The sequence below is a fragment of the Aotus nancymaae genome, unplaced genomic scaffold (assembly GCF_030222135.1).
Source record: "Aotus nancymaae isolate 86718 unplaced genomic scaffold, 86718_ANA_hifiasm-v0.15.2.pri h1tg000010l, whole genome shotgun sequence".
Taxonomy (NCBI): Eukaryota; Metazoa; Chordata; class Mammalia; order Primates; family Aotidae; genus Aotus; species Aotus nancymaae.
Window position 1 is genome coordinate 25454547 of NW_026988421.1, and position 25562 is coordinate 25480108.

Below are 25562 nucleotides of genomic sequence, written 5' to 3' on the forward strand. Positions count from 1 at the left end.
GTGCCTCATCTGGCAGTGACCTCGGTTCTAGGGATACAGAGATGAACAGAAAAGGGGAGGTCCTAGCTTCCATGGAACTTACATTCCAGATTGAGGAGATGAACAATATGAAAATAAATCAATGCAAAAATATGAGTTAGAAATAAGTATCATGGAAACAACTAAAATAAAGTGATTTGATAGTCACCAGATAGCTGCTTTGTGCTCAAAATTTAAGAAAGTCTTTTCTAGGGAGATTGACATTTAAAGTAAAGTCTAAATGATAAGTGGAAGTATCCATGTAAAGATTCAAGAGAAAGTCATTACAGAGAAAAGACCTAAAATGAAAAAGCTGTCCTGTGAGAACAGAAAGATGGTCAGTGGCTGTAGCTTAGTGTGAATAGGAATTAGTTGAAAAAATTTGTAGAAGAAAATAAGGCAGAAGCCAGATAATGAAGAACCTTATTTTCAGTTGAAATAATATAATTTGATTTAAGCTTTAAAAGGTAACTTTCACTTCTCTGTGATAAATGGATTGTCAAGACCCAAAGTGGATTTGAGGAAATGAGCTGGGGAGGGGTGGTAATTTAAGAGACCACACAAAGACGGGGCTTGAATGAAGATTATTATAGTGAAAAAAAAATTGAAATATTTAGGTTAATCTTAGAAATAAAGTCAATGAATTTGGTAATAAAAATAAAGAGACTGCATGACCAAAAGAAAGAAATCATGGAAAATATTGATTTGGGGGAAGTGTTAAGTAGTTGAGAGGGAAATTAGAAGAGTTAGAGAGGCAAAGCTTCTCTACACAAATATCATCTGTTTGTTTCTGCTTTGGTTCATATCAAGATTGATGCTTTTTGGACTTCCATATTGTAACATTGTTAAGAAGACCTTTGGATGGATAGATCTGTATTTCTCATCATAATTGGGTATGTACATTTGGAAGTCACTTACAAGACAGAAACAACTTAAAGCAGAATGCTTAATACATAAAAACAAACAAACAACAACAAAAAGACCAAGCCCTACAACTAGATGAATGAGATTGGCTAATAAAATATATAAGCTAAAAAGAAACTGGAGTCATAGGCAAACTACAAGTTAAATATTTTCTGGCAATGGCACTATCATGAGAGGTAATCAAGCCACTGTGAGTCTAGGAGGTGCTCACAGATATATTACAAGCCTAAAAAAAGAAATAATCCTTCTACCCAATCCTATATACTATGTTCAATTTTAAAAATTGTAGGAAAACTGACAGCAAGTGTAGTTAATGGTAAAAACCAAATGGTCCCAGAAACAGATTATATGAATTTTAGGGAGCTTAGGGAAAAGAAGAAGAAAAACTGAATTAATTACCATTGCATATTAATTTTTGTAGATGAGAAAGTTTCCAAATATTTTTAAAGATCTATTTATCGACTACCAAAAAGGGGTAATGTCAGTGAAGGACGTTACACAGAATGTAGTTAGATATGTGGAACTATTAGTTGTTTAAATTACAGATAGAATAAGAGAGAAAAGATTTCCATGTGACTCTTCTAAAGAGAACAGTCAAGTATTTGTGCATAAGAATGTAAGTTCCCAAGTACACAGTCCCATTCAGCAGCATATTCCAGCCGCTGTACTAATGCTAGATAAATAATATATGCTCAACAAATATGGATACAATAAATGAACAAACGGATAAAATCTGTCTTGAGTTGCATATCGTGTCATTTCCCAGAACTCAGAAAGGCTTTTCTAAGCTAAGATATTTCTAAGAAATACGTTGAGGTCCTTCCCAGCTGTACCATTCTAAAAATCTTATGCAATTCTGGAGCAGACTTATTTTGCATAGATCTGGGTGGCAGAATGCAGGTCAATGGGCAGAGATTACAAGTAGATTTATTATTGCTCAACATGAAAAACAATCTATTTATATAATATCTATAAAAACAACTATAGATATTATACAAGATGAGAACTACATATGTTGGGTATTTGCAGGTTGATTAGCACTGTGATATTCTGGTAAAGGGAGGTGACATTTTTGGGGTGTCACAAAAGTATCAGCTATACCAGGTATAATACTAATTTAAATGACTTCTATAAGGCCTTTTCCTACTTCATGCATCTATGACTATGATACTGGGATGGCATAAACTAAAATGAATAGAATCCACCAATAACAATCAGAATCCTCCTCAGAAGTCTCTAGCACAGATATAGGGAGCTATAGTGGTCACTGAGAATCAGTGTTCCTCCCTCTGGTAAGGTGTACTGCTCCATTTCATTTTATCCCCAGTATATGAGGTGGTGACATTTTAGCCACCCGGAAGTTTTTCAGAACAGCACATGCACTTTTGCTTTTCAGAGGCAATGTATTGTTTGGAACGATTGTTTTCATTTGAAAGTTTCTCTGAACAAAATGCTAGTGCCCACAACCAAAGAAACACAAAAAGTCAGGTGATATTTTCCTTTCTGTTTCCAAGAAATCCCACTGAGAGACAGTGACAGCTTATCAGGGTTAAGCAAACTGTCACACCCCTGTCTACCTGCCCATTAGGTGCTCTGCCTATTGTGTTTTCATTAGAGCTCTGTATTCAGTGGGAGTCCATTGTTTATCTCGCTCTAATGCTTCTCAGGCACAAAGGGAACACTGGATGGAGGCTTTCTCTGAAATAGCACTTAGTTCTAATCTCAATGCATCCAAATGTACATGGTCACAAACAGATGGGTTCATTTGTATGCTGTTTTGCCTACCTGGCTACCTACCATTTCAATTTGTAGGAAACAACATGCCTTGTTAGCCTAGCTAAAGTTTTCCCAGCTTTTCAATTATGGCTCTTATTTTCTCTTAAAGGTAATGTAGCTATTATTTAAATCTGAGAGCCACCACATCCCAGTGGGTAAGCTGGTGTCTTTTTCCTATTCAAATATTAATATATATAATAATAAATATATATGAAACAATGTCAGTCTGAGATCTACAACAGAAAATGGCAATAAACTGATTACCTAACCTATTTTCCTCTTAAAATGAGTGATTTGTTTACCTTGAGGTTGTCATTTAATCAGAAGCTCCTGGTGAAGAAAAACCTGGTTTAAGTTTCAGAAGCTTGCATCTCATAAGCAGGAGACAAAATCAGTCAACAATTTCATAAGGAAACACTGATGATAACAACATGGTCAAGCCCTTACAAAACACTCACTTAGCCTTTGAAAGAGGAGTGGAAGGATAATTCCCAAATGAGTTTGTTGTTGTTGTTGCTGTTGTTTTCTAACACATATACTCAATAGCTGGCATTTAACCCCTTCCAGGATTGCTTCAGAGAATGGCATTCATAGACAGGCAAGTAAGCAGAAATCATGGTCTCTGTCTACATTCAAGAAAACATCTGTAGCATTTGTGACAAATGGCAGTATCAACATCCTATAAATGGAGAGAACGCCATTTCAAAAGCTTAGTTTGAAAAATCCTTTTTAATACTTTGTAAGTTAGAATAGTCAAATGAAGGTTGATATTACCATTATTATTATAAAAGGAAATTCAATGGGAGTGCAGTTCTTTTTTTTTTTTCTGAGCTCTATAAGCATTTTTACCAAGAAAAGAGATACTATGTTGAACAAGGGAAAACTCAAACTTTGTGTTGATGACTTTGAGAGTCATGATTTGGTCCTATATAAATATCCCTAAATGAATATTGAATAATTTTCCCAACTTGGATGATTTCCTTCCAGGGATAATCAGACAGGCACTCCTTTTGGAAGTGAGACGGTCTCTGGAGATGAACTTTTGTGGCTGAGGCTGAACAGTTAGATGTAAGGATGCTAAGATTTGACAAAACCAAAACTCTCTTCCATGTACTCCTGCCATGTCAAATATGCTCTCCTCTTCTACCAACAAAAGGAAATGACAGAAATAAATTCTTTCTTCAGCACAAGGAAACCTCTGCAGAGTGCTTTAAGAATCAATGATTAAGGAAGTGCTAGGTTCCTACCATAATCAAGGAAAGTGATGGCCAAGTTTAAGGGCTGGTTGCTAGTCCCTTCTCTAAGACTTATGGGGAAGAAACCAGGACAGCTAAATCTGTCTGTAGAGCATTTATCAATTCACTTACGAAGATTTAGATGGAAGTTTTTAACATGATGGGAGCTAAGAAACATTTCCTTTCTTGGTTAAAAAACAAGCTTGTTTTAAGTCTCAAGCTATCTTCTCTGAAAGTGCAAGTCCTGCTCAGTCCGCAATACAGCTCTTTCTTCTACAGAGGCAGATGGGTTTTGATAGCAGAAAAGTTACCTACCAGATCAACTTTAATCCCTTAAACTGACCTGTGAGTTCATCTGAGTATTACCCACCTCTACTGACATTTTTGTCTCAATCAAATAGTGTCCTGAATACTCCCTACATTACTTGAATTCTGGACTTCAGTCAAAGTTTTCTCTTTCCCTGGCTTGCCTCTCACCTCTCCTGTAACTCCTGGCATCCCTCTCTCTCAAAAATCCTGCTGGAGAGGTGACATAAGGGCTGACCTTTGAGAGAAGGATGCCAGGCTCCTTACACACCAGGCTTTAAGATTACAGCAATACACACAGCCGGCATCCTTTAGCAGACATTGCTTTCACTTCTAGTCATGCGTGGACTGCCTAAACACCTTGAGTATAAGCCCCTGGAGGGCAGTGACTACATCATAAGCCTAGATGTGCTTGTTACAATATCTACAAAATTAGCAGCCAGAACAAAAGTATCCATGACAGAAACTTAACTTGGTGCTTCCAGGTACTCATGTCTAGCCTTGAGGAGAGTATTTAACATATTTGCTTTTTGATGCCATTATAAATGGGTGATAAAAAGGTACTCACATACATAGGTTGGTCAAGTATCAAATGAAATAATTCATGTAAATGGTTTAGAACAGTTCCTGGAGTGTAATAATCCCTCAATAAATGCTATCAGTTACATCAAGCAATTCTAGTTTTGGATACTACCAAAAAGCTATATAAATCAGCAGTAAAAGGATAAGAAACAATTACACTGGGAACTTTTACAAGCTCATCCTTGAGGTGGGAGAGTGTTCTTCTTACAAATGGCTCCATGTATCTTTTCAATATTTATTTGCACAATCTCTCTGTAAGATAATATCATAGTAATAGAACTATTTCACGGCATGCTAGGTTGAGCTTTAAGAAACTGGCAATATTTGATCATTTTTGACCTAAAAATGGTGATTTCATGTGGTTTCACTTAAAATAGTCAAATTGAGAGAATCCTTCTTAAGTCCTTGCCAAAGGGACTGAAGCTTGGATTTGGCACCAGGGAATCCTATGCCTTTCCTGATTACAATCTGATCCTTTCAGTAAAATTCTTACTCTAAATGTCTTTAGCTCCCAATATCTAAGACCTGGTAGTTAGGCCAGGGTCCACCCTCCTGCCCATGTGAATCCTACCAACTGTACTCTAGATAGCATAGCCATTCACTCTTCTAAATATTCACTTGGCTGAATTTGAAGCCTGAAATTCTTTCCCTTCAGGGCACGAATACACATGAGACTCATCCATTCCCTGCCCAAAACACAGAACAACAGCAACAAGTCATCATCACCATCATCAACATCATCATCTATTCTCACTCAACTCTGTCCTTGTGGAAGGTCTTATATACCCTCAGCTCCATTTCATAATCTTACTCTTTGAAAGGAATAATCTATACTGTCTCTATTTCATTTCATTGCTTATCATCCATTCAGTCACTCATTCATTTGTAAATCTATTACAGTCTAACTTTCATCCCCACCTCTGTTTCAAATCTACTCTGACAATTAATCACCCCTTTCTTCAGCATTCATGAAAATTTCCTCTGAGTTTCTATCTTTTTGGTCATTTATCTTTAGTCTGTCCCATAATTTCTTCCTCTACTCTGCATATTGGTTTTCAGCAGAGTCCACAGGAGTCCCTGGTTTCTCCTTGTTGTACCCACTTTCTTGAGGCATTGAGCCCATTTCCATAGCATTAACTACCACCTAGTGGCTAATGACTTCTAATCTAAAGTGTCAGCCCAGACCATTCCCAATCTTCAGGTGAATATATTTGACAACTCATGGTCATTCTTGCTGAAATATTCATAGAAACCACTAACTCAGCTTATCTAGAACTGAACTCAGTATCTGTTACATGTACCTAACTCTCCTCTTCCAATTTCCATCTCTCCTATTTTGGATTACTGATCTTGGCTACTTGAACTGCAGGTCCTTCCTGCTGTCTTCTGCCTTATCTGACCATTCATTACCGTCGACCCAATTCATTACACCTCCCCATCTGAATTATCTGGCCTACTATTGCTACTTATGAGTTAGATGATGTAAAGGCTATTAAATGATGGATGGATAAATAAATGGATGAGGAAATGTACAAATGGGTACAAAACCATGCAGAATAACTCATCACAATCCTCTCCACTAAAAAGCTGCCCATTAGCTCATTAATAGGGTAGGGAGCTCTCCTTACCACAAATGCCTGACTGGCAGAGGTGTGTGTTTCATGGCCACGAGGGCGCCACCCCAGTCTAGGAACCAGACATTGTACTCTTCATCAAAGATCTGGAACAATAACAACAACAACAACAATCATAGCAACACCTTACATTTGCATAGTGCTTAACAGTTTACAGTCTTTCGCATATATTGTTTCATCTAGGTTCTGAGCCTTCCAACAGCACTAACAGATAGTTTTATAAGTATTATCTCTATTTGACTGATGAGGAAATGGGCTCACAGAGAACACATAACTCTCCCTAGGCCACTCAAATTGCATTTTCAGGGTGCTTTCCACTAGTACTGTGAACCAGCATGCTACATGAAGGTGAGGCAACAAGGTGCATGCTTAACTAAGTAACCCAAAGGAAAGTATGACTTCAAACAAACTCCCCCCATCTTTCTAGCTTACTAAGTTACTACTCAGCCTTCTCTTCTTCCTTCTATATTCAGATGTTTGCTAATTTGTAAATGGTCTATGTCTTACACATTATCTAGGAACTTAAAAGACAATTTCATATCCACTACGGTAAAACTAGTAACAGAATACTTAGACACAGCCATCACCTCCTGGCAAGTTGGATGAAGACCCAAGTTGGGTGCCTATGAATCCCTACTCTAAGTTGTCATTGGAACACAGTACTTCCAGGGACCTAAAGTTATTCATTCTTTACTTCAACTATTTGTCTGTTACTTATCCATCCATTCACTCATTCATACATTTTCTCAGTGTTCTATCCATCCATACATACCTCCCTCTACCCATCGGCATTTTCTAAGCACTGACTATAGTACAAGGTTCTGAGTCAAGAGAACTTCAGACCTAAGCCCACATATATCAATGCTTATCCCAGATATGACTTTTATATCTTCAACCTTAAACAGGAGAACCATTTCTCCAGCAGAGAACTAACCTCAACTTCAGATCTTCTAAGGGAAAGTATGCTTGGAGAATTCCTACATCACTTAACCACTGATGGTGGTTCATGCAGCCTAGATGGAGAAGTTGGGATGGTAGGTTAAGTGAAGAGGGCTAGAAGAGGAACGGACAGATTTAAAGGGGGAATGAGCAGGAGGAATGGGACCTCCTATACATATGTTTCAGGGAACATTAGAGAGAAAAAGTAATTTCTCAGCCCTAAACCTCTTTTTTTTCATTTTTTTCTTCAAAGAAAAATAGAAAGAAAAGAAAAGAAAAATGCCCCTACTACTGATGAGCCTCAATGTACAAAGGACCTAAGGGTGCTTCACTTATATTCCAGACATATATTCTGAGCCTGCAATGCTAGGCTTTTCTCTCCAGAGTTTAAAGGATGGCTTTGTGATAAGCCACATAATGGAGTTGCTGGGTTGAAGCCTAAGGATGAGGAACACAGGAAGAGGCACTGGGGAGGAGGAAGAAGTTATCCTCATCCTTTCCTCTTGATTTTACCATCTGGCCACTGCTTATTTTTGCCCTGTCTAGCACTGGAGTGAAAAAGTGGATTCCTTAGCTGTTTATGAAAGGAGGAAAGAAAAAGTATTGACGATACTAGTCAGGTGAGCTGCTTCTTGAGGTAGAGAGACCTCCAGAAATGGTTTGTCTATGAGGAGTTTTTGTACCAGATGAGTTTGAATTCCAGCTTCCATCCTCCTTTGGCTCTCATAATAGGTTATTTTACATTTGGAAGGGTATGATCTTATTTATGTAACTGTTCCCAGCTACCTGATTATGGCCTTGTGGGTAGGAACCCTGACCTATTCTTTACTGTGTGTCTTGCAGTACTTGACTTAGTCGCTTTTGTCTAGTAGTACCCGATAATTTTTACAAGCTGGTAATGGTGACACTGGTGGCAATGGGGACAATGATGATGGTGGTGATGACAATATTCACTAAGGATCTAAACAGGAATTTGTGTAACTAGAATTCATATGGTGACTCTACCTTTAACATCAAGATACTCAGTATCCTTCTCTTGTCTTCTCCACATAGAAACTGCCTCACTTTTAAGACTTAGTAAAATGCCACCCCTCCTTGTGATGTCTTTCCTGGTTTCTCCAAGCAGGATCAATCCTCTCTTTTCTTTGTATGTTAATAATGCCACTGAAATACTACTATTACCCTGAGCTATAGTTAGTTATGAATCCATTTCTTCTATTTAATTTAGACCTTTTTAAGGAAAGGGACTCCAAAGTATTCAGTTGCCTCCTGGCCTGACGCCTGGTTGACATCGTATAAGTCTACTTGTCCAACATCGTAGCCACAAGAGAATATTTAAATGTAAATTAATTAAAATAAATAAACTTAAAAATTAGGTTCCTCTGACACAATAGTTATATTTCAAGTGTTCCATAGCTGCATGGACAAGCACAGATACAGAACTTTTCTAGCACGGCTGAACATTCTATTGGACAGCATTGCTATAAGTATTTGTAAACTGAATTAACTTTTCATGCAGTCATGTATCTACTGGGCTACAAAATACTTAAACAACCACTGACTTCCATGGCTTTGTCAGTTTTAATGTTCTAATCCTTGCATTTTGTAGATACAGAAACACACCCTGAAAGGTGAAGAGACCAGCTTGCCAAGAACTCTTGGCACACTAATGATAAAAAGTTGTATCAGTTGCATCCCCAGCAACCAGCACAGTACTTAGCATCTGGACCTGTTACATACATATGGCTGAAGGAACAAATAAGTGAACTGGGAAAATTCCAGTTCCTCCCATTCCCTGCCCAATGTCCTTCTCCATTTTCCCCCATTACCCCTCTAATCTGCCAGCCAAATTGGCCAAATTGAACAGCTGCTTCAAATGTTTTGAAACTACAAAGTCATAATGAGATTGAGAATCTATAGGAAGGGGAGAGAGATTGGTAGAACTTACTCTAAATGCCTCCTCCCTCTTCCTCAATTCACCCAGTTACCTGTCTCCATGTGTTGCCCCCATCGGAGGAGATGAACACACCAATATCAGTGTATGAGAGCTCCGGGCCAATGTTGCCTGAAACATAAGCAGATCATTTGAGATTGTCAGGAGCTTACCGATTAAGTGTGTTTAGGGTTGGGAGAGGGGGTAGCAGAGAGTAAAGGTTTTCTAAGTGGTATTTACAGTTAATTTGTACAGTTTCTTTCTTGGTGTTATATGAAAAGCCCAGCAGAAAGAAAAACCCAACATGGGAAAAATTTAAATAGTATGACAGAAATGCATCTTTAAATGACATGAATTAAAGACTGAATATCAATTACTTCAGGTCTCTTGAATTATTCACTGTGAATACCAATAATCTATTACATTGCTCCTGACAGGTGTCCCCTGAAGGAAGCAAAGAGTGGAAGAGTAGACACATATGGGGAAACTGGGCATGGGAGCCTGAGAAAAACTAGTGTGTGTGTGTGTGTGTGTGCACTCACGTGTACAACTGTGTGTCTGTATCTGTGTTTCCAACTTGTCAACATGTCTTTGAGTGCCAGGCAGTTGAGTGACCCAACGGTACAGATGATATAACCTAAATTATAAAGTGCCTAGAAGAAAATGACCACACTCAGCATACCATGGCCATCAAGCATGGCAGGAAAAGAAGTTACCTGGCTTACACCTAGACAGACCACACTTGATGCTTCCATCCCTTCACACTCTCCTCTTCTCTCTGCCCTTTTTCTTCCCTGGCACTCCTTCGCCTTGTGGCTATGCTTATTAAAAAGAAGGTGGTCAAGCTTTTCTAGTCCACTTATATTGATTTAGTTTTCCCAATGGGCAGCCCTCTTCTCACAGCCTAAAAAATGCCCCCAACCTAATAGTGCTCAATAAATAATTGTGGAATGAATGAATGGGTAAACAATGATTGAATCATGTTCCAATGTTGATGTGCACTTGGGGAGGTACTGACAACCAGAAAGGAACCCTAAACATGTAAGAGTTTATCATATTGACTGATATTTTTTCTTTAAAAATAGCAGGAAAAGAATGTTAGCTGCCACATATCTGTAGTCTAAATAGGAGCACAATAAAAATGCAATAATGAAAATGTTAATTGAGCTCCTGACATTTAATGCTTCAAGATGAGAAATTAAAGCCAGACTAGAGCTTGTCAAGCTCCCATCAGCATCAGGGAGCACACAGATAGTCAACTTGTTTTGAGATTCAAGTTTCCAAAAATAACCCCTGGACTCTGGGTTCAGGGTTTAGGCAGTAGGTGTGAGAGGAGTAGGGAGAGTCTTGGTGAGTAGATTCATGGAGTTCTGTCTGGAATTTGGAATTTAACTCCCCAGATACAGAGTTTAGAAGACACAGGTGAGGAAAGTCAAGAGGAATGGGGAGGAGAATATCTACTTGAGTCACTGGGGCTTGTGCTAACCTGGAGCATTCTGTTAAGGATTCAGAAGCCACATTTGGTTTTGACAGAATAGAATGTGGTGGTGATCAATAGATGCCTACCAAGGGTAACAGAAACAGATGGAGGCAGGAGCACAGTTGCCCCAGAGCTGTGTATCTTCCATCCCTGGCATGGCTTCTAAGGATCTACCTTACTATCCCTCCCCTTCCTTAGAAGCTGGTTCTGTCAACATCTTCAGCCTCTCTTTCAAAGCTTGGCTAGATGGATTTGGGGGGCCTCATGATGGTAAGAACCCAAGGCTCACAGTGAAGTCTATTTTTGGAAATATCTTCTGTCAATTGAAAGGACCCCTGAAAAAAAAAGTGCTACTGATCACAGAGACCAGAAAGTTGGTTCCCAGATGAAGGGACAGAAAAGATATACTCGGGACGAATTGATCTTTGAACGTATATAGTCCCTAGGTGGCCCTGTGGGTGATCTCAGACAGGAAGAACTTGAGTTATGGTGTCAGAGAAGGAGGATTTGAAAAACGAGCCTTGCTGGCTGAAGCGGAATTGGAGCTCAGCTAGAGTGGCTACCAAACCACGTTGGAAGAAGGAGATGCAGCTGTTACCCACTTGAGTGGTATGATGGGAGAGGAGAGAGGAGTGGGAGTAAGATGGAGAAGAAGAAGAAGGATCTTTTCTTGGTTGGTAATTGAAGGAGGGCCCACTGTCCTTTTCTGGAAGCTTTCAACAACTTGTTTTTACCCTAATTTCCTCCCAGTGCTATCCTTCTCTGCTCCTTAAATATTTTTGAAAACAAATAAAAGGGAGAGAATTTTGAAATCCTCTGAGGGCTAGCGATGCTTCTTTCACCACCACTGATGCCAGAGGGAGTTGCTGTGTATACAGGGTGGTTACAGGCTCAGTGGGGGAGGAAGCTGACAGTCTACAATCAACTTGCCCCTGCAGGGGCAGAGGCAGGAGGAGGGCCTCCATAGAAGGAACAACAGGAGGGTGTGAACATTCAGAGTTTACAGGGAGTCTGGCAAGCTGTGGAGCTGGCACAGAAAGAGGCTCCGAGATGGGTCTGGCTGGACAGCTACAGAACAGAGCATTAGAGGTGGAGGCGGGGGAGTGTGGGCTGGGACATGACACCTGTTTCCACGTGCCCACAGTCTCTTCACCTCTAAACTGAGGAGGATAGTAATCACCATTTCTACATCATCGTGCAATTGTGCAATCAAGGCAAGGAACGTGTTTTGCATGCTGTAAGGCACTGTGAGGATGTGAGGTCTTTACTACGAGCTTGAAACCACAGCGTTAAGGATATTAGGAACCCTAGTGTTTCTGCTTGCAAAAGGCAATTGCCAAACTCTTCTACTGAAATTCCATCTGCCTTCTGAGATGTCTTCAACAGAAGTTAGAGATGAATCCCAGGGTATACTTCTATCCATGCAGCTTCCCTGAGACCACAGCTCAGTGCAAAGTGGGAAAAGGGAGTCAACAGTGGGACTGGAGAGAGCCCAGGGTGGCTGACACCTGAAGGCAGATGGAAGACATGGATGTGGGAAAGGACCCTGCAGAGGCAGGTTCCATGCAGGCCACTGAAGGCATAATTGGCTGACTTTATGGCTATCATCCTGATGGCAAATAACTTTCCAGGGTGACCAGGGCAAGCAGGATAAGGAGAAGCTGCATGTAAAGAGGTACACACCAGTGACCTAGCCCTGGCTTTTCATCAAGTTCTCATCAGCGGAGTTATATCCCTCCAAAAGATCCAGGGCATGGCAAAAAGCCTCAAGAATTACAAGGGGAGATAAAAAGGAATTAGCGATTCTGATACATATAGACAAAAGAATTCAAAAATAAATCTTTAATGTCTGTATGTTTGCTAATTTACAAAGTACTAATTTAGAAGCAATATGATGGTCACAGGTAATAACAGCTACTATTAATCCTACCTTACGATGCTCTGAGCACATAAGTGTGTGTCTTGTAAACACACACTTCCATCTCTAATTTTTACAACACCCCCACAAGGTGGAAAACATTCCAATTTTACAGATGAGAAAAATGTAGCTCAGAGGTTAAAAACGAAGCCAAATGCACAAACCTATGAAGTATCAGGAATCAGCCTGGAAAGCAGGAGGACTAGTTCCTGAGTTTCTCTGTATGCATAGTGTATGCATAGAATTTATGGATTCTATTGAAGGAGATGAGCACATTATATTCTTCTGATTAAGAAGAAGAGTTTTAACTTCTATAATATTAATGATGATGATAAGTAACATGTACTGAGTATTCAATATGCCCCAGGCACTGTTCTAAGCGTTTTACTTATTTATTTATTTATTATTTATTTATTGAGCAGAGTCTCACTGTGTCACCCAGGCTGGAGTACAGTGGCACTGTCTTAGCTCACTGCAACCTCCGCCTCCTGGGTTTAAGCGATACTCCTGCCTCAGCCACCTTAATAGGTGGGATTACAGGCATGCAACACCACACCTGGCTAATTTTTGTATTTTTAGTAGAGACAGGGTTTCACCATGTTGGCCAGGCTGGTCTTAAACTCCTGACCTCAGGTGATCCACCTGCCTTGGCCTCCCAAAGTGCTGGAATTACAGGCATGAGCCACCGTGCCTGGCCATTGTTCTAAGCATTTTAACTTCATTGCTTCATTATATCCTGCAATTCTATTATTTTAGTACTATTATCCCTACTTTGCCAGTGAAAACACTGAAGTTCAGAGTGGTCAAGCCACAGAGAACAATGCCTGGCTACACACTAAACATTCAGATAATACTAACTTTTATTACTCGTCCTCACTTTTTGATGTAGCTTCCAGTTCAGCCCTGGGCCTCCTGTAGGTCTTAAGGAGAATCATAGGGTCCAGCAGCCCCTGAGTTGGATAAACCAATCCACATGGATTGTACAGTGTGAGGATCACTTCTCCAGCCAGGGGAACAGCAACAGAGCCTGCCCTCATCTCTGCCTACCCTGGGACCCCCGAAGCCAGTGGTATTAGGCATAGTTGCTCCCAACCATCTGGGGTTGACAGGAGTTGACTGAAATGCCAGAAGGCTATGCCAGCTGTCAATCTGATGAGAGTGATTGGCCACTGGTGGTATTTAAAAGCTCACACATTTGGAGGCTTGGAGAAGGAAGCCATTTCTAGACAGTAGGAACTTCAGAGCTTTGGGTGGATGAGAGAAAACAGAAGGTACCAGCTCTGAAAGTCACTGTGAATTTATCTGCTTTCATTAGAAAAACAAGCTGACCAACACCAGAGCTCTAACTTCTAAGATTAGCAGGCTGCCTTGCTTTATGCCACCAATGTATTCCTGAAAAGGTGTATGGAAATCCGGTGCATGTTAATCAGAGCATACTCCCCGGAGACTTTAGCTTTCATCTCAGAGTTGCTTTATCTTCATTTCTGACTGATGCTCAGTGGACAGTGATTCCAACAATGCAACCTTAAGTTTTTCTGCCCTATGCCCTCAGGCTCTCAGCCAAGTGGTTAATAATGTGTAAACAAACCTTTACATGCACCAGAGACCTTCTGATTAAAAACAACTCTGGGATGGAACTTTGTAAAGAATCATCTGTGTAAAGGGAAAACTACCCCAACTTATATTTGGTGAGCTAGGAAGTTCATATATCATGTTTACTGAAAGTGTGAATTCCCTATTACAAACAACCACTCTGATTGGTCAGTTTACTTTGAGAGAAACTCTGGCCTCTTGCTAAGCACAGGGGACTGCTCTGTGTCTGGGGGGAATATGCATGAACCTAGGAATCAGAAATGTCTGGAGCTGTTTGCATCTTAGGTTCTTGGATGGGTACTGGGAAACCCTGCATATTTTCTGGGGAGAGTGCCCATAGCTTTCATCTGATACTCAAATGAGTACATGATCCAAAAATACGTGACACCTTTATTCTAGATGTTCTTAGTGAGGAAGAAGCCCAGTGAATGTTTTCCTTACCTGTAGCCACCACAAGTCCTGGGGCTGTCTCCTTGCTAGAGATTCTTCCTGAGGAATATGGATTTTCAGAGAGCTGCAAATGCAGATGTAACGAACAGAAGGGCTAAAATGGAGAAGGAAATAGTTTCATCCTAGGAAATTCCAGACACTTGTACCCCTGCACCACTAGAGGTGGGCTTCCCACTGTTCAGCTACCAGAAATACCAAGGCGTTGGATGGTGAGCCACACAGTTTTGGGCAGCAGCACTTGTGGCCAGAGGTACCATCTCACATATCGTGTCTTCTATGGTGCCTACACCAATATTCCCTACAGTAGGAATCCTGGAAATGCTGATGGATTAACTGTTCCATATGGACATTCCAGCCTAACTCCCCTCTCCCCCCACCCTGGGCTCTCATGGCAACTTTTGCTTGCCTCACCATCTAGCCAGCATTTACCAAAACATGATGCATCATGTCAGTATCAGTTAACAGATATATTACTATTACTGAGCTGTGCCTGGGACCCTTGAGCACAGTCTCCTTCTCTTACATGTTTCTTTGTCTTACTATGAGATGGAGCTCATAGTAGATCCTCAGTAACTGCCTGCGTAATTCAACTGGGCCTTCCACCCAATTGATCTGCAGTCTGAGTCCACAGACCAATGCCTTGTAAGTTTTAGAAAATTACTGCTTAGCACCACCTGAGTTCTTAAGACCCTTTGATGAAAGAAAGCCTTTGACACAACTTCCCCACATGGCTAGCCTGCCCTGTGAACTTCCCATGAGGCTGAGTGACTGACCAGCAGGCAGTGCACTGGGCCTCCTCTCAGGTCCACATCCGGAGCTTGCAGCAGGCGCCAGTCCCTGCCTTTGTTGTAAGTGATGTATGTCTTCACCCGGTCATCCACCTTCTTGTTTGCCAGAAATATCCCTTTGATACCTGCTACCTAGGAAAAAAGGTGAGAGATGGAGAACCATGTTGGGCTAACATGCCTGTGGTCTTGAAGAAGCCCCCAAATTTCCCATGGCATGTTGGGGTTTCAAGCAAGAAGAGGAAGAACATGATAGGAAACGTTGTAAGCCATGTGGTCTCTGAAAAATGTTTAAGAAATCCATCTCTGAACCTTATGCCACCCCCTAAATGTCCCTTTCCAAGCTTATCCATCTGCTTTTTCCCATCTTGCTTGTCTCTGTACTTTGCTCCACAGGACCTTATCCTACTATTAACATTCCCTCTGAGGTGAGGGTGGCTGACAAGAACTGAAGGAGTTACCCCGCTTCCAGCAAACATGCGTTTCTGCTCAGGAGAGGCCTGTAGATGGGTATTCCGTAACAGTGGAAGTTGAGGCATTGTGATTAGTAGCAAGAAAGATATCCAGGGGCAGATGATCCAGCTTGGAGACCTGGCATATATCTCTTTCCATGCCACTAGCTCACTGTGTGACTTTGCATAACTCCCATATCATCTCTGGGACTCAGCCAATGGCCGCTTTGAAAATGAAGGAATAAGCTCTTCTTCTTCCCAGTTGGCTGGCAAAGGATCCATGAGACTATGCAAAGCACTCACCAGTGTTCCCATGTTTTGAGATTTGCATGCCTTTGATATTTTGACGGGAAAACAGCATCACCACAAAATAAGCAGCTAGAGGATTAAAGGAGATTTATCACCCAGAAGCGTTCCAGGGTAAGTACAAATTCTACTCAAACTTTTATTCCTCATAACATGCTGGGCAAGGAAAGCAGATATTTAGAATGACAACTTTCTACATCAGAGAAAGATTCCCTTAACTTTTTTCCATGTTGCAAAAGGTAATTCAGTTACTTTAAATACATATAAACAATAGGTTCAATGGCAGGTTTTGTGAGTAACACTCAGATATCTTAAGTTTTAATTGTATTTATGCCCCATTCTTTGAGTATCATGGTTAACTGAGGTTTACTGCACTTTGCAGAGAATGCCAGTAGGAGAAAAAGGGAAGAGTTTCACAGAAGTGAGCTTTTTATTTTTTTTCCTAATGATATAATTTAATTGAGGAAATAAAAAGTCTTCTTTTCTTTTTTTTAAGTAACTTGATTGACCTTGAAAGAGAATGCCAGCCCAAATAAAAATAAACAAACAGAAAAAAATGGACAGAGAATGTCAGGAGGAAAATAGAATTATCTGGAAGGACACCAACAGGGGAATTTGACAAAAGGCCAACAATGGAATTGATTAGATTCCTACCTGGAACAGAGGGTAGGTAGGCAGAGAAACCAAGGTAGGGGAGGGGCATGATGCCTGAGCCATGCCCTTCCTAGAGACCCCCACCCTGCCCTAATGGTTTAAGGTCAAGGCCATTCCAGGAAGGACAGCATCTCAAATGCTCATCTAGGGAATATGAACCCCCCAGATCACCTCAGTGTTTAAAACCAACTGCAAAGGTACATCTCTTAACCTGATTACTAATCATTCCTCACAAAGGAATGGAGTCTGGGTTTCTCTAGAACCTTCTACCTGATAGAGGCCTTACAATATTCTGTTTAGCCACAGAGCTGATGCCTTTTCTGCTAGACCACCAGCTAATGATTCCAGAGCATTCAGTCCCCTAAATCAGTTGCCCTCTCCCACACGTACCCAGGGCCTTGCTATCCACTTCTTGGATGAAAATATTTGGATCTGACTCAGACACCTTGGCCCTGGTTCAGTTGTTCCTGGGGGGCTGCTGTGGCCCCTTGTGATACCCCTAGCTCAATGCATCACAGCAAGAATTCCAGCCACTCAGCAACCTCTTTTGCTCTTCCGGGTGAGCAGGTTTAGCAAATTAAACAATCATTACCATTACCATGTTTTCCCACTGAGCACTCCACAACTTGAATGGGCATTTTCTTTGTGTCTCACATATTCTAAGAACAAAACCAGGAGAATGGGGACTGAAAAGATGTAGAAAAGGCAGACTCCCAGGGAACCCACTTGTGCTCTAAAGGTGTTTCTCCTGCAGTTGTACAGAATGCCACAGCAATCTCCTTCTTGTCTGAAAGAACCAGAACATTTCCCACTTGTGTTTGGTTAGTTCAAAGCCCTGACATTATACTGAACTGCTTTTTGGCTTCCTGTCTTGTATAAATGGACTGCAAGTTTGGAGGGTACTTGGCTTTTGTGTGTCCTAAGCCAACAGCTTTCACACTTTTTGACTGAAACCCAGGTAAGAAATACATTTATGTTGCAACCTAGTAGACTCATACTCACATATGCATGTCTGTGTACACATGTATGTACACATATATTTCTGAGACAAAATATTATGAAAGACTATTTACCCTCACTAAATGCAATGTAAAGGAATTGGAGAATGAGATGCATTTTTACTAGTCCTCATCCAAGGAGGTACATAGCATTGAATTAACTTTAAACATGCTTCCTCCCGCTGTTGTTTGAAATCAGATGTTTGGCTGTTGCTAATGATCTCAGCAGTCCAGGGAGAAGGGTACCAGTTTGTGATGGTGCCCACAGAAGAGGGCGATACAAGATGTCAAGCCTGTGTGGCCCACTTTCCCTCTGGGAATCAATTTGAGTGCAGAGGGAAGCTGACAGCAGGCCCCTTGGCGGAATGCTGAGTCCAGGTGGCATGGTCATCTGTCGGTCACCTCCCAGGGACCTCAGGACAAAGAAGCCAGGGCTCTGCTGAGAAAAGCAATTACCATGATCTGCCCTGGGCTGTCCCTAGAGTCCCATCTGTAGTTAGGGGCTGAGGAAGGTCGGTTCAGGGAAAAAGTCCCTGTGGAGTCTCTAAGCAGCTGTCCTTCTGGCCCGATAAGGGTCACTGAAGGTCATGATAAAGCAGGGGAAAGATGACGGGCTCTAGGGAGAGGAAAAGCAAGAAAACACCAGTAAGATGGGCAAAGAGACCAGAATGCTGAGGCTGGCTAGGGAAGTTTCATTTTTTCCATCCAGGTATACTGGGTCCAGTTATTTAGTCACTGAAGGAAAGCAAATCACACCACGATGAGTTACCACGAAATCCCCATCAGAACAGCTTCTCTGTCTGTCTGTCTGTCTGTCTGTCTGTCTGTCTGTCTCTCTCTCTCTCTCTCTCTCTAACCAAACAAGTATTGGTGAAGATGTGAAGCAACTGCTACTCTCATGTGGAAGCAACTTCCACTCTCTCATTGCTGGTGGAAATGCAAAATCACACAGCCACTTTTGGAACAATTGGGTGGCTTCTTGTAAACATATACTTACATTCAACTCAGCAATCCTACTCCTAAGTATTTACCCATGAGAAATAAAAATTTATGGTCATGAGAATGTTTATAGAAATTTTATTCATAACACACGAAACCAAAAAAAAAGTAACCTAAATGGTCTTCAGCTAGTGATTGAAAAATCACCTCTGTCACATCCACACAACAGAATGCTGCTCAGAAACAGAAAGAACCGACGTATTCAACAACGTGGGTGAATCTCAAATGCATTATTCTAAGTGAAAAAAAGCCAGACTGGAAAGGTTACCTACTGTATAATTCCATTTACTCACTCCCTAGAAAAGGCAAAACTGAAGACAAAGAGAGGTCAGGTTGGGGCTTGTCAGTGACTTTTGGGTAGAGGAGGGTGGACTACAAAAGGGCAATAAGGGAATATTTTGGGTAATGGAACTGCCTATGTCTTGATTGTGATTCGTACACACATTTAGACAACCAAATGCACAAATCAAAACTCACAGAACTGTATATACTAAAAGGTAAATTTTACTGTACATAAATTATACCTTCATAAAAAAATGCAAAACATATATATATATATATATAGTGAGAAAAGCCTAAGTGTTTTGTCAAGCAGACATGGATTTCTTCATATGCAGTGCCACTAGCTGTGCGGTCGGAGCCAAGCCACTAAATTCTCTGCATCTCTGTCATCTCACAGGCACAATGAAGAATGTGATATTGTGAGAGCTAAGTAAGAAAAAAATACGTAAGTTGTTTATGACTGTGCAATCCAATACAGTGACCACTGGCTACGAATGACTACTTGAAATGTGGCTAGGGGGACTAAGAAACTCATTTTTAATTTCATTTCATTTTAACCAATAGAAATTTGAATATAAGAACTGATACCCAATTCAGTTATTGGCAAACATTTAAGTATGTTAAGAATAACATGGGTATATGGATCTTCTTTTTTTACTGTACATTTTAGGAAATGTTAAATAATGATCAAGTATTTCTGGTAAAAATTTAGCATATAAATTGAGATTCGTGGGACATGTAAAATACATTCAGGATTTTACAGACTTAGTATGGAAAAATATAAAATAACTAAATAATTGTTTACATTGAGTGTATACTGAAATGACATTTTAGATACTTTGTTTAAATAAAAATATTATTACAATTAATTTTGTCTGTTTGTTTTTAACTTTTTTTTTTTTTTTTTGAGATGAAGTCTCGCTCTGTTACCAGGCTGGAGTGCAGTGGCACGATCTCGGCTCACAGCAACCTCCGTCTCCCTGGTTCAAGCAATTCTCCTGCCTCAGCCTCCTGAGTAGCTGGGACTACAGGTGCATGCCACCACCCCAGCTAATTTTTGTATTTTTAATACAGACGGGGTTTCGCCATGTTGGCCAGGATGGTTTTGATCTCTTGACCTCGTGATCCACCTGCCTCTGCCTCCCAAAGTGCTGGGATTACAAACGTGAGTCACTGCCTCTGGCAGTGGGAAGCAGAAATGTGAAAATGTGTATGTAGCTCACCTTATATATATTTATTTGACAGTGCTGGTCTAAGGCATTGCCAGGTACACTGTGGTTATTATTGCAAGGAGTTATAAGTTGGATGCAAAATATCCAGGAGAGCATTGAAGAAAAGGTATCACACCGGCAGCTCAGAGAATGTTGCCATAGTATAACTATGGGTGTTGGAAAGAATATTTGTTTCTTGATTTATTAGGGAGAGTAATTAAAAAGAAATGTAGTTTACAGCTGGGGATGTGAAGACACTGCGATAGAGCTCTATATGAAAAGAGTGTTATGAGAATGATGGTAAGCACACACAATAGACTACATTCACTGTCAATACCAACCTTGTTTTGAAGGAGTCAGCTTCTGACACCTCAAGGAAGAGATCAATTTGGCCTTCAAGTGTTATTTTCTCCCCAATTATATAATTATAGTCATAACAATATTATACTTTGAGGCAGGAATTCAAGAAAGAAAAAGCAAGAGAATCTCTCTACAGCAGGAGACAACTCCAACAGATTTGAAATGGAAATTATCTCAGCCTTGTTAGATTTTGGGGAGTTCAGTGGAGTTGATCTTCATGGGTCCAAGAATTTTTCAGTGCCAAGGCTTGCAAGGCAAATTCCCAAATAAGTTCTTGTTTCCTTTGTCTCCTCTCCGTTATCTAGAAGAGGCTTCAGAGGTCCATGCAGAAGATGGAGTGATACACCCGTGGCTTAAGTGGTCAAGGTCAGCCCAAGCCACCTGATATCTGAAAATTACCTAAAGGCATTTCCAAACTTTTGAGTCAAGGGGAAACAGGTGTAACGCCCTATTGTAATATAAAGTTACAGATAACCTGGCACAGGGGACTATATCATACATGCAAATATTTTCTGGATATGTAAATATGAGGGGAAAAAAGAGAAATAGTAGCCCAGGCCAGGTGCAGTGGCTCACACCTGTAATCCCAGCACTTTGGGCAGCCAAGGCGGGCCAATCACGAGGTCAGGAGATCAAGACTGTCCTGGTCAATATGGTGAAACCCTGTCTCTACTAAAAATACAAAAATTAGCCGGGTGTGGTGGTGTGGGCCTATAGTCCCAGCAACTTAGGAGGCTGAGGCAGGGGTATCACTTGAGTCCAGGAGGCGGAGGTTGCAGTTAGCTGAGATTGCACCACTGCACTCCGCTGAGATTGCACCACTGCACTCCAGCCTGGTGACAGAGCAAGACTGTCTCAAAAAAAATTTAAAATTAAAATTAAAAAGATATAGAGAAAGAGAGAAAAATACTAGCCCATAGCATAAATGTCTGACTCTTCCGTCAAGCTTTTTCCCAGTATATTTACAATCTTCATCCCTACTGCTCCACAAGGCCACTCAAGATTTCATAAAATAGGATGTCTACTCATCCAATGGAACTCATCTGGTTCTCTTATTTCCAACAATTTGTCTGTAATTAAGCTAAACTCATCTTTTAAGTCTCCCCAAATTCCTCAAATTAGAATTAACCTTTTGTGACTCCAAAACCTGGTAGAATCACACCTCTAATACAAGTTAGACTGTGATAATTACCCTAATAGAGTCACTTATATCTCTCCAGTAATTATGAATCTCATGCACCAGTCCTAATATCATCAAAGTATACTTCACAAAAGTGTATTAATTTAGCTGAATTGAATGTGGAAACTTATTTTCTCAGCTGCATTACTCAAGGGCATTTTGAGTCCAGAAAAGTTGTAGTCTCTCTGCTAACTGGCCATATGGTACATAATCACAGTTTCTGTGAGAATTTCCAGTAAAGAAGGTTAAATTCTAATGACCCCTAGAGACCAATTAAACTGAGCTTTATCTCCAAACCACAGAATGTATCTCCAGGTGCAAAACAGCATTACCCTCGAAAAATCTTCAATATGGTCACGGTCTAGATAATGTCAGGTTGCGATTTATTCACTTGGTATTACATGTTTTCTAGAATCTGAAATTCAGCTACTTATCCAGCCCTCATTCTTGTCCCTGACAAGCTTCTATTCCACACAATTAGCCTGGCTAGCTTACTTTCTCACAAATCTGCACCATCCGTTCAGTCCTTGGCTCATTCCATTCCTACATTTGGAATGCCTCCTACTTCTTCACTATTTCCTCCACAAAGGAAAATGATAATCAGAGTGGTAATGTTGAGAAAAAGAACTGCGCGTGTACAGCTCATCCCCATACCCCTGCCCCTCTTTTAGGATCTGCCTGCAAAGGTCACATCCTTTGTACATCAATGCTGCGGTGTCATAGGAACAGGCTTCTATAGGACAATCTTTGATTTATCATTTCTGCCAGGGACTGAATGGATGAATTCAATTCTGGGATACAGTATTATCAGTCCCACTTCCTTGTGCATAATTTCTAGAAGCAATAAAGCTGTGCTTGCTATCCATTTGTCTCACTCTTTGTTGCTGTCCTAATTGGTTCAAGCATTGGCCAGGTAAATAAGGAACTTTGTTTACTGACCCCCTCAAAACCCAACAAACTAGACTGCAAACTCTCTGAAGGTAAAAACTATGTCATAACTCTCCTGCCTTCCTCACGGGCTTGAATACAAAGTACGGGTGTGATCAATCCTAAAATTGAATAGAAAACAAGATCAAGAAAGCTGTTTTTATTTTTTGTAAAGTTGCCCTGTCTGTTATGTCTTCTCTGTAGATGCAATGACACCATGAATTTTTTTTCTCCTGTAAGACTGAAAACACAAGACCAACTTCAGTGGAAAGAAAAAAAATTATAGGTATCTGGGCACATTCTTCATTTTGATTCATGCTTCATTTCATATCACGGTGTCTCACCGTTGTAAATGACCAAGGAGTTTCAGGTACCCCTTCTTAGAAAAAGAGCAGCATAGTGGCAAACTCACCCACTGTACAAAGAAGATCAGTGACACCAGAATTTCTTGACTGCAAGGTCATCTGCAGCAATGCCCACCCTCCCTATTTGGGTCTGATCACAGGGACATGAATAACAGTCTTATCTCTATGGCTTTACTTGTACAAACAGGAACTTGGAATGGCCTCCGTCCTGGGAACATTAATCCAAACCCTCCCACAACATGTGACTTATTATCCAATAACAAAGGTGTATTTCTGCCTCCTGGTATGATTAAAGGCATAGAAATGTAGGCTTCCCAAAGGTATTTACTCCCCTTAGTCATCTCTACTAGTCTCTACATCTTTATGAAAAAATCTGGAACATTTCCCAAACTGGGACCTTGTTGTTTAAGGGAATTATTTCAGCCCTTATCAGTTACTCTCTAGGAAATCAGGGTATTTCTATTGATTTTGTTTTCTACCCAATGACATTCACTCCTTGTTTTAAAATGTACTTTGATTTGCCCAATGCCTTTATGTTGTCATCTCTCTACCTAACAGAACAGGTACAATCTTAAATATTTCCACCACTCTCAGTGTATTAGTCCATTCTCACACTGCTATAAAGATACCACCTGAGACTGGGTAATTTATGAAGAAAAGAGCTTTAACTGACTCACAGTTCCACATGGCTGGGAAAGCCTCAGAAAACTTACAATCATGGCGGAAGGCAAAGGGGAAGCAAGGTATATCTTATATAGTGGCAGGAAAGAGAGAGGGAGCAAGGAAGTTCCATACTTTAAAACCATCGGCTCTTGTGAGAACTCACTCACTATCATGAGAACAGTGTGTGAAAACCACCCCTATGATCAAATCACCTCCCACCCGGTCCCTCCCTCAACACATAGGGACCACAATTCGAGATGGGATGTGGGTACTGACACAGAACCAAATTGTATCACTCAGTAACTGAGTAGCCAACTTAGATACCAATTTAGGGCTGCTGCAGGGACTTGAACAGGCATTGCTCAGAGACCACCATTGTAAAGCAGAAGCCCATGCACTTAGCCTTGTGTTCTGAAAGCCACTCCTACTCTTCAATAGGAAAACCCACAAGGGAACAGCTCACCCAGCTCTGAGGCCACCACCCAGAAAAGACAACGTATCTCTTTCTATGAATGATCTCAACCATTACAGTCTGTATGGGTGTGGCCAATGGTTACTGGTGAATATTGGATAACGAGATACACCTTCATTGCGCAACTCAATCCTTCATATCCAGGTGGTCAGTCAAGTTCCTTTACTGGGACCAGGATTGTCAAAGGTCACATACTGTCCTATAAAAGGCACCACATCTTTTAGGTCACTGAAAGGAGTTTTCTCTCTCTCTCTCTCTCTCTCTCTCCCTCTCTCCCCCTCCCTCTCTCTTTCTTTCTCTCTCTCTCTCTCTCTCCAATTACTATATGGAGTCACTTGGTTTCCTAAGTAAATTATTCTTTAGTGATCACATTTTTTAACAAGCTCAATATACATGACACACTCATGTCAAGGCCAATTTTTTACCCTGCACAGATTTGGCATCTGGTGGCATCTTAGAATAACTTTCATTCCCACCATTGATATTCACTTTTATTTTCCTATAAAATTTGTTCATAAAACAGGACTTTCTGAATAATTTGAGGCACATAAATAGCACTATTCCCTCCACTCAGGGTCATGTAGGCCAAGTACCTTAATTTCTGTCTGGTAATCCATTGTTTATATACACAAGAATACTAACTTTATTGAGTTGGCCACCACACTAGATGCATCACATCCATCATCTCTTATCCCACAACAATCTTCTTAGGCAAATATTTTATCTCTATTTTACTAGAATTGAGGCATATAGAAGTTAGGTCCCTTGCCCAAAGTCACACAGTTGCTAAGTGGTAGAGCTGGAATCTGAACCCAGAACTCCAGTGCTTGTGTTTATACCATTAAAACCCATGAAAAAGAGAGGTAGATCCGAGGGAAAGGCAAAGTTGGCTACATACCTCATACAATTCTATGATGATGTTCCCCATTAGACCTCTGCTGCTCTTGATGTTCTCCATGGCCAGAGTGAAGTAAATCCCACGTGTGTCTGAGATGTAGAGGTTGTACGTGTCGTTCTGGTTCCATTCTTGGACCGCTGCAAATACTTGGTTCTCATCTGTACTGATGATGTGCATGTCCTGAAAGAAGATGGAAGGCTTGTAAGGCAGAAGATCTCCATA

At 40.7% G+C, this 25562-nt stretch overlaps 1 protein-coding gene across 1 annotated transcript in view; it reads right to left on the bottom strand.

Moving 5' to 3' along the window:
• Positions 1–25562, bottom strand: part of SORCS3 (sortilin related VPS10 domain containing receptor 3) — a 612970-nt gene that overhangs the window by 91857 nt on the left and 495551 nt on the right. The window contains exons 9-13 of the mRNA XM_012450168.3: positions 25341–25520; positions 15562–15708; positions 14780–14882; positions 9403–9479; positions 6470–6561 (exon numbers count right to left, since the gene is read on the bottom strand). Coding sequence (XP_012305591.2) covers positions 6470–6561; positions 9403–9479; positions 14780–14882; positions 15562–15708; positions 25341–25520 — 599 coding nt within the window. The remainder of the gene's footprint in view (positions 1–6469; positions 6562–9402; positions 9480–14779; positions 14883–15561; positions 15709–25340; positions 25521–25562) is intronic.